This window comes from Porites lutea, chromosome 1 (genome assembly GCF_958299795.1).
Source record: "Porites lutea chromosome 1, jaPorLute2.1, whole genome shotgun sequence".
NCBI lineage: Eukaryota > Metazoa > Cnidaria > Anthozoa > Scleractinia > Poritidae > Porites > Porites lutea.
Genome location: NC_133201.1, coordinates 43,761,542 through 43,771,620, shown reverse-complemented (window position 1 = coordinate 43,771,620; position 10,079 = coordinate 43,761,542). Strand labels below are relative to the sequence as shown.

Genomic DNA, 10,079 nt, shown 5'->3' with positions numbered 1-10,079 from the left:
GACTTTTCTCAATGAACCAGCGTCATTTTCGCGGGAAAACGTGATAGCCGTCGTCATTCTACTACGTGTTTTAGTGAGAATGTCGAAGTGGCGGGAACAAGTTATCAAATGTAAGAAGTTTTATCATTCTGCTATCGGGAGAGGGCTTAGCGTCCTCCAGTATAAATAGCCCTACCAACTTTTGTGGTGAAAAAAAGTAAATTGAAGTTTTCCGGGGTGTCTTTTTTCAGAGCACGCACGAAAACTTTAAGTTAAATCCCCTCGTATTCGTAACAGTTCTCGTCCTCAAATCTAACTCCCTTTTTTCTTACAGACAACGACAATGTCATCTACGTAGCTGACTTGGTGAGACGGGTCTCTCCATTGCAAGCAGACCATTCCAGAATAGAGGTAGGGATCAGATAAGACCTTGCTGCGGTGTGGACCAGACTGGTAAGATCAAAAGTCACGGACATGTCTAGTTCCCTGTCACAGTTGCCTGCGTGCAGACGTCTCCTATTTCCTTTGTTGCACGCGGAAAAGGGACGGCGTGCAACAAAGGAAATAGGAGACGTCTGCACGCAGGCAACTGTCACAGAGGCAAAAGCTCAGAATTTTGCTCCGCAATGTAAAGACCACAATAGAATTTGTAATGTTTCAAGCTTAACAATACCCTTTCATATTATCATATCCTCTCTTACGCTGCATATAGACTGAAAGTAGTTTTCAGAATGGTTTTGGACACTATAAACGTTTTCTCAAAGATACAAATGTCTTCCCTAGTTTCTCAGAACTGGAAGGAAGAAATGAACGGATTTATCTTACGCTGTCTTGCGAGCTCGGGGTTAAATATTTGTTCCGGCTTCCTGTCTCTTTTGTTCAAAAGCATTTCCGTTGTAAATTTTTACTACAGCAGTCATTTATCACATTCACGCAAAAAGAATCTACAACTATAATTTGCTTTTCAACAGCCCTTCTCAGTTTATTTTATTTGTACTGTTTATTTATTTATTTATTTTTATTTGTACTGTTTTTTTCTTTGGCCAAGCGTACAAAATAAGATACTTTTGTGTTATTTATGATTATTTTCCCGGCTCGCTTGCCTGTTCGTTTGAGACGAAGAATAAAATCAACCCCTTAATAGGTCTATAACGTTACTATAAAATAAACATCGACCGGTCGAGTTATGCCAATACATTTAAGAGGTAATTATACTGCTCCTTAAGTGAATTAACTGAGGTAACGCGAGTAGTTTTCTTATTATTTTTTTTAATTTGAAATATTTTAGTGACTTAACTGCGTGACAAGCAAAGGTGCTGGTGCGTGAAGCCGGAATTAACTCTAAGTACAGTTCACGTCATATGGCTTGATATTCTCTAAATTATTCCACTGTCAAAAGGAAGAACTTTGAAAACGTGATCAGTTTCTGTCGGACATTCTTCCCATGTTCTTTGGCGATCTAGACGACTGTTAAAAAACCGAACGAACAAGGGTTTGAAATTGTCGATGTAAAGACTACTCTTGGTCCATATCTTTGCATTTAGAATGTCTTCGAATCACGGTACAGACAAGACTAATCACTTCCCGTCCGCCGAACTTGTATCTGGGCAGAAACGAACGGAGGAAAGCGATTCAAAGCAATTCAGTAAGGTAAAACAGAACAACATTTAAGTTTTAGTTGAAGAGCAATTCACTTCGTAATCTGTTTACGACCAGCTTCTGGAAGTTGTTGTTTGCTTTAAACCAAAGCAAAGTATAACGGTGTAGATTGTAAATTTGGAAGTGTTTAATTTCTACTGCAGCAAAATTTGTTGAGCTCTTGATCGGCTCCACTACTATGGGTCCGAGGCTATATATAGGGTTTTCCCGGTTTCAGCAGTTGTGTGTTACTGATTTACTACTGCTACTTCGAGCAAGCCGCATAACGGAACTAGGTTCAAATAGAACTTTATACGTAACTTTGTTAGGTATGGCTTCTAGGTATGCGGTGCTTTTTGACTGTGAATTAAAATTAAGAAAGTTTTCCCTCGAATTGATCTCACACTGGCTTAGGAGAAATAAAAGAACTTCAGTAACAAAAGGGAAAAGAAAAGGGAAAACAGTACGTGGTAAAAAACTTAAAGCTCCAAACTAAGATATTGCCCACTCGCCGCTGTTGAATCAGCTGAACTTTGTTTGCAAAACAACAGTTTTGCCGCATAAAATTGTCGTGGGTTCTTTAGCCAGTAAAAGAAATGAAAACAAGCGAAGAAATTTGTACTGGGCCTTCATTCGGAGTTAAACATGTGGAACATGTGTGATATTATATAATTGTTACAGCTGTTTTCAGGCCTTATTGTACAAAAGCGAATATTAATTAATGGTAATAATAAATTAGTATAAACTTAAAAACTTGGTATTTTAATTTCAACGTATGGCGGAAATGCTTCAAAGAAATTACCCATGTTTAAGGCCCTGAATTCAGTTCTAATTTCTGCTGATCATACTAGACAAGAAACGTTTACGCCTCAGTAAGCACTCTATAGCATTCGCTCATACTGCACGAAATTGTAAAATCACAGGGGTAAAGCGATTTTATTGAAATTGTGTTGTGACGTCACAGAGATTGTTTGAAATTCGAGTCTTCGTCATTATTGCTGTTTTTTTCCTCTGGTAAGGAACAGTTACTAAAAAGAAAACGTATATATAAATTAAATTTCCCTTATTCATTAAAGTCATCGGTGTCCAAACAGCGCAGTTTTCTTCGCCTAATCATTGTATTTCGTGACTAACAATTCATTTGTGCTTTTAATTAAGAGTTGATTTAAATTCACGCTGATTAGCCTATTTTACTATTTTACTCTTCTATTGTGTTATCATGGCTGACTAACTTCAATGCAATTTATTTCTGGCTGTGGCAATAACAGTCAAAAATCCGGGATGTAAAGTTTCTATTTACCATTGAATATGGCGTTTTCTCTATTCAATATGTGATGAAAAAAGTCCTTTCAGTTCATTGTCTTGGAAACTCTGATACCAAGAGAGGATAAAGCCTTATCCTCTCTTGCTGATACCCATAATATTGCAAAAACATTTGTAGTCATTGTCCTTCGAATTCGCTTTGGAGTTTAAAAATTTGCTTTATGTGTGATTCAGTTATTCCAAAAAAATTTATCCAAGCGAGGGAGAATAACTGATTTGAAAATGGGCGGCACTTGCTAATGCATGTCCCATCTTTTAACCTTAACAGCCCACGAACGGTAAGGAATCATGGATATACTCCACATTTAAAAAACGAACATGTGGCCAGTTCATACCCTCTAAAAAGGAAATTACACGGTGAGTAGAGGTAGTAGTAGTTGTAGCGGCAGCACTCTTAGGGCCTGTTTACATGGGGGTGGTGGACCCCAGGTAGGTGAGGTAACCCGCCTGTACATATAATGTCTCATGTGGTCACCCCACCTATCAGGTAAACGCGATTGAATTGATATGAGAGATTGTATGAACAGGCGGGTTACCCCAACTAGGCGGGTTACCTCACCTACCTGGGCTCTCCCACCTTCATCTGTACAGGACGTTAGTGTGACTATGATATTACGTTTTGAAACAAATTAAAACCTGCCGATCGCTTGAAACTTCTGGCTCATTGACAATTATATCTTTACTTTAGTTGTTGTTGCGGTCGATTGCACGAAGACCATGAATCTGAGGCGACCCGTCATATCCAGTCCAGTGATGTCACGTGGGACATCAGCCAGCATACTATAGAGGAACCAACAGATGCTTACGGTGAACTGGAATTTACTGGGGCTGGACAAACCAGCAGAGCTAAGGTAAGAGTAAACACTATTAGAGGCGTAAGCAGTTGTAGTTATGAGATGGAACGTAGAGTTCCAAGACTATCTCACTTATTTTACTTTTGTTTTTTCATCGTTATAATCCTTAGTTCATCCGCATCTCTCATGACACTGATCCTGAAAAGGTTCTACAAGTGTTAAGGTACGAATGGAAGCTAGAGTTACCCAAGCTGCTGATCTCTGTAACAGGAGGAGCAAAAAGCTTTCAGCTGCATCCAAAATTAAAGAACGTGCTTCGACAGGGGCTTTTAAAGGTAACCGCGATTACCGTAAAAAGAAATAGCTCTCTGAAAGTCTAGAAGACAAGGCTAACTCTGAAAAATGCCTCAAAATGTCTTGCAACTGAAAGCCTAAAATCCAACTTTCTCCACTAACTATGTACAAGTCAAATTAATTTGTAAAAAAATTTCTCACTAACACAAGCACGTAGGTGGTTTTGTATGGCGCTTGAATAGAGATAAAAAAGGAACAATTTATTCTACCCAAATTAATTTTCTGTGGCTCTTTAAGAGGTGTTACAGTAGGTTATCGGACCCAGTCGCTTTCATGCGCCACGAATTAGACGTGCGCACGGTTATACTGATTAAGGCGAACGCCCTTGAACTCCCCACACATTTTCAGTCCAGTGCGAGTGCTGAAAACTTTTTCATCAGCCAAGCTGTTGACTATAGAGTCATATTTTTTTTCTTGTCGAATGAACGTGTTTGCGCTTTCGTTTTCCACATAAGGCATACGAGAGATGTGTGTAATTTAATTATTCAAAAAAGCTCTTTATCGTTACAAACAAGAGATGGAGTTTGATACTGACTGTTACCGTAATTTTAATGATCCACAGGCCGCCCAGACCACAGGTGCATGGATTATCACAGGCGGAACAAACACTGGCGTAATGCGTCACGTGGGAGAAGCCGTCAAGGGTCACACTGTCATGTCACGTGGGGCGCAGATAAAAGACAAACCTTCCCAGCTGCACTTGATTGGAATTGCTACGTGGGGAATTGTGGAACATAGATCGGATTTAATAAACAGCAACGTAAGATCCTTGTGTGAAAGGTTTGAACCCAAGAGTCACTTCATAAGTGGGTGGAGCATGCTCGTCTGGGTTGACAGTGCCTGAAGTTTCAACAACCTGTGCGAAAGAATGACTGGATAATAGACCAATTCCGATATATTAAAATTCATACTTGGTTGTGAGGCTTGGGGAATAAAACAAAAGAAATCATCTTGAGGCTTATTAATGAATAATACATTTCTTTTGTTTTATTTCCCCAAGCCTTGGAGCCAAGTATGAATTTTAATGTATCGAAAATGGTCTATTGACAATTTGACTAACAATAAACGACTGTTGAACTGTGACAAAAAACAGATCGAAACACACCAATGACATTTAGCCAATAAGGCTTAACTGACAGACGACCAATAACATTGCGACTTAATCGACCTATCAGGTCAATAACCATCAACTGACGTATTACAGCTCACTTTAACTCTGAAGATGACTACCGCACAGGTTGCCGAAACGTCAGACACTGTTAACAGCAGTCCGATTCAGCACTACGACAACTCGTAAGATCATGCTCTATCTACTTATAAGATCCTCGAGATGTTGTTGAAATACCGGTCTTTTCCTTATAATGCCATCGCACAGCTTGTTTTAAAGATTTTGGTTGTTATATTGTTAGTAAATATTTTTTATTCCGCCTGGCAAGCTCTCAGAGTGTTCTTTTTTTGCGTTCCTTTTTTAACCCAATCAAATCCATCTCAAGTTCGGGAAAGGAAGACGCTGTATGGAGGACGAAGCGTGATATGAAGTGATTGTTTTTGTTATCTAAGTTCTGTTGTATTGGCGAGGTCTGCAGGTAAAAAGTTCATCTCATCTGACGCAAACGAGTATGGATCAATACTGGCAACATAATCCATGTGCTTTTATAACTAACATCCCACAGAAGACGATTACAGCTTTAGCCGCGTGGGCCAAGTAATAGTTGTCGTTTTTATTTCTTTGACACAGGGTGTGGTCACGTATCACATGACTTCCAGCTTTTTGTCCGAGGGCGCATGCCTGGATAACAACCATTCACATTTCATCCTTGTTGATGATGGGAGAGAAGGAAAATATGGAGGGGAAATCCCATTTCGTGCCAGCCTTCAAAACTGCATAACAACGAAAAAGATCTCCAGGAGTGAGTTAATTTATTTAAAATACAAGTCAGATGTTGCTTTAATTGCAAGAGAACTAAAAGTAAAAATCGAAAAAAATTAGTCCAGCACGAACCGAGCGAGGGGGTTGGGGTTAGGGTTAGGGTTTTTCAGCTCACAAATATGTATTAAGTCATCGCAGATCGAATGTGAAACACGAGGTGAACAAAGGCGTATTGGAAAAAAAATAAAAAAAAATCAATGACAAAAACAAAGGGAACATTAAAGCCTTTGTTTTCTCGCAAAAAGTTGACTCGTGGACTATTAGTGATCAGAGTAAGATGGCTTCTGCGCAACCGACTCTACCAACTAACGCCACCGGGAGACAAGACAAACGCGGAAGTTGCAGTTTAATGGTTTTTCATTTCTCATAACAACTTGTTCAATCTTTGCTCAAATTAGGGTTAGAAAGGACTCCTCACCCTTGCTCTTTTGTTTTTCAGGTAAATCGCATGGTATCCCTGTGGTGCTGCTTGTTCTTGAGGGAGGTCCCAACACGATTCTTACGGTGTTGGAATCTGTAACGAGCTGTCCAGCTGTGCCTGTCGTCATTGCCGAGGGCAGCGGTAGAGCTGCAGATATATTGGCGCATGCGCATAACCTAGTCTCCTCAAATGACAGGTGTGTAATGGAATTTTGCTTCCACTTATGTCATATGAATCTTTTACTGATATTATTATCTGAAACTTTATGCCAGGAAAGGCCAATTTAGGCGATAATTCTTTTGTAGGCCATGGCTTACTACGATTTTCTTTCCTTTGCTGATACTCCTCAAAAAGTAGATATCATTCATCTGGCAAAATAATTTTTTTGCGTGTTTTTCTTCTCCTTGTTGTTGTTGTTGTTGTTCTTCTTCTTCGTCGTCGTCGTCGTCGACATTTATCTTCTTTACAATTTTGCATGAAATAGTGGTTATGCCAAACATGTACACACCAAACTGTTGTTCATAAGGTTTTTTTTTATTTCACCTTCCTTTATTTTAAAGCACTGATATGGAAGACATGGCGGACGTTGTGGAACATCATCAGCTCTTAATGAAAATTCAGAAAGCTTTTCCGGAATGTAACGAGCAGAAATGCTTGTCTGTTTACCGCGATGTGCTGAAATGCGTGGGAAATAAGAGATATGTAAGTTGACCGAGATACACAACTCACTGTAGTTATATATTGAAGTAAGCACAAACCGGCTTGACGCAGATCACAAAATATTAGTAGGTTCTGAATGTAAGATTTGATTTATTAGTAGGGTACTTATTATCGCGAAAGATAATCTAGTTTAATTTTATCGGGCTGATTTAGGAACCCACTCTCTAAAAAACAATAATCATATAAACTGGAAATATAAACTCTTCTTCTGACGAATTTTCGTCCCCACGGGAACAGATTAACACTTATGACGCCATTGTGAAAGATTTGAACCCAGGAGTCATTTCATAAGTCGATGAAGCATGATCGTCCGGGTGATCGTAGTCCTGAATAGGACTGCTGTTGAGAGTAGCCCTGAATTGGGTGGGCCTGAAACCAAAGATCCCATTGAACTTGCTCCCAGGGATACGAGTCCGCTTTAGTTTGCCGGAAATAACGGAACTGTTCATCATACCAGCGCCAATAGGCTGAGCGGTTAGCTAAGTCCTTCAACACGTCGCAAAATTTTAATAATGTTGGAGCCAAAGACGGGTATTTGATGGAATAAACTGCGGCAAAAGTATTAAAAGCCGTTGACCACTGGTTAAAAGTAGCGATTCGTTTTGGTTTGCGAACAGGCTCTAAACATAATTTAGCGTGCCCGAGATCTTGTTCACTAGAAACAGAGACCGAGTATCTGGGGTCTTCATGGTTGGTTAACAAAAGTAGCCCGAAATCTAAATATTCATTGCGCCAAATCTTAGCCCTAAGTTTGTCAGGCACGCGTGATTCCAAATGAATCGCTACGGTTTGAAAGGGCTTGCCTAACGGAACTTGCAAGGTAGTTTGGTCACCTTCTATGATGTCGGTGTTTTCCTGCTGGACCACTAAGCATGTAGAGGAAAGGATTTGAGGGGCTTCAATAGTGATTACATCTGTATTCGGAGTGGTGGGCTAGGGGATGACGCTAGCACCGTGTAGGTTTTGCAACACTGAAGCGGTAATGGTGGATCTGAGCTGTGCTGAGTGACGGTTGTTTGCGCTGAGCTTTTCGGTGGTCCTGCACTAACTGCCGGGAATGGGGGAACCTCTTCTGCGTCATGAATAAGTGATTGCGACGGTGGGACCGGCAAAGTTGGGGTCGAATTCTGTGCAGAAGGACTGGCGTTGCGGGCACGCTTTGCCCTTGTTGAAACACGAGCAGACTGTGAGACACGAAAAAAAGAAATACAGTAATGCACGACATTAGTGCTTGGTATAAAAGGAATCTGCTTTTTGACTAGTCATATTTTCACTGATAACAAATTTCATTGGTTAATTGATAAAAAAATTGTGGTTTCCGGTGAGAAAACTCATATCTCTCTAACATCTGTGGGCATGCTAGGCTAAAGAAAAGAACCCGGACTGACAGGCTGCAATAATGTCCCTTTAAAATTAATTGGCGAGGTTGGCGGTCATGAACGAAAAAGATGACATTTACATCCCTATTAACGGTCTGAGTGCAAGAGCTCACTACCAGAGTTAGCCCCCCAAAATAGTGCACTTTTACACCGTTAAGTCAGCAATTCCTGGTAATAAATCGATGAAAACGTTCTTTGAAGCGACTTAAGGACTTACTAAAAACAGGGCGCCATTAGGCGACCCATGATTAACGCCCATTAGGGCATGTCAAATAATGCAGACAAAATCAGGGTCAAAAAGTAAAGCTGACCACCAAACCAGCAGGTATATATACGTTAGGGGACGATAAATGTGAATGTGACCGTCTAGGAAGGGTGTCGAGCCCATGTGCAAAGAGAGAAAGAATTTGTCACCGCCTTCTCAATCTCCCGCAAATCTTCGTCAACTCTTTATTACTACTGTGAAAAAGGACCCCACCTCCTAAAAAAACAGGTTAGACCAATTGTGCTAGAACTAAAAAGCCTACTACAAAATGACAGTTCTTCTAAGACATTGATAAACACACAATTAGGTCAACAACCCTGACGTTAAAGATGAATCATTCTTATCGAAAGCGCCGATGCCAGTTTACAAAGGCATAAGGCGCCGCCGAGGAATCGGTTGAAATAAACCGAGACAAAAAGAGATTACAGCCAAGTTGGCAAGATAGAACTGGAGAAGGAAAGAAATTACAAATATACTTGCCTGAAAAAGGAGATGGCCCAACTCAAAGTCACCGAAGTTTCACTCGAAGGGCACGAGTTGAAGGGAGAAATGACATTAGTGGTGTCCACCTTTTAAAGAGGAGAAATATGATATACACCTCACGTGTCTAAGTTCTGAGAGACGCAAAACCCTGCCTCGTGATCACTTCATGATAAGTCAAATACGTAAACTTGGCATTGCATAAATACCAATTATCCGTACTTAATAGTTGTTGCTTTTTAGTACATTAAAAGCACACTCTGGTAGACGCTTTTGCGAAAGAGGGGCTATTTTGTCACTTCTATACTACTAAAGTAAAAAGTAAATTGGTTAATAGGAAGGGTGGGTGGTAGCAGAAGCTCAAATTGATCGACCGCAGTAGTAAGGTGTTCAATGAATTTCCAATCGTTAATGTAGTTACTAAATATATTTATGAAATACATATACCTCCTTTAGATCACAATATTTCGTATGGATGAAGACGGTATCAACATTGACAGAGCGATATTGAGAGCTCTTTTGAAAGGTCAGAGAAAACTTTGCTTATCTACTTCATACCATTTACAAGCCTAATTAGGGTCTGCTGTTAATTGCTAGTGCCAGATCGTAACTCAGGCCTAACCCTGTACTTTCTAAGCCGTAACCATCAGCACTCAACTGCAGTGTCTTTTAAATGGTTCTACACAATAGACTCAAAATAGCAACTTCGCTTCGCTGCCAAATTAGCCTCAGAGGTAACAATACGTCATCCTTAAAAGTATCATCCCGTAATATCGACTAACAGATAAACGAAATT

The 10,079-nt window shown here is 40.1% G+C and overlaps 1 protein-coding gene across 6 annotated transcripts in view; it reads left to right on the top strand.

The window, feature by feature from the left end:
- Positions 1–1,546: 1,546 nt before the first annotated feature.
- Positions 1,547–10,079, top strand: part of LOC140951918 (transient receptor potential cation channel subfamily M member-like 2) — a 32,068-nt gene continuing 23,535 nt past the window's right edge. For 3 of the 6 annotated variants that reach the window (XM_073401327.1, XM_073401304.1, XM_073401296.1), the window contains exons 1-6: positions 3,934–4,069; positions 4,651–4,848; positions 5,827–5,998; positions 6,458–6,635; positions 7,000–7,141; positions 9,740–9,809. In XM_073401327.1, the coding sequence (XP_073257428.1) occupies positions 4,705–4,848; positions 5,827–5,998; positions 6,458–6,635; positions 7,000–7,141; positions 9,740–9,809 (706 nt within the window). In that variant the 5' untranslated portion in view covers positions 3,934–4,069; positions 4,651–4,704. Of the gene's footprint in view, positions 1,630–3,628; positions 3,792–3,904; positions 4,070–4,650; positions 4,869–5,826; positions 5,999–6,457; positions 6,636–6,999; positions 7,142–9,739; positions 9,810–10,079 lie in introns of those variants that run through there. The other 3 variants (XM_073401311.1, XM_073401319.1, XM_073401335.1) reach the window with 3 other exon arrangements.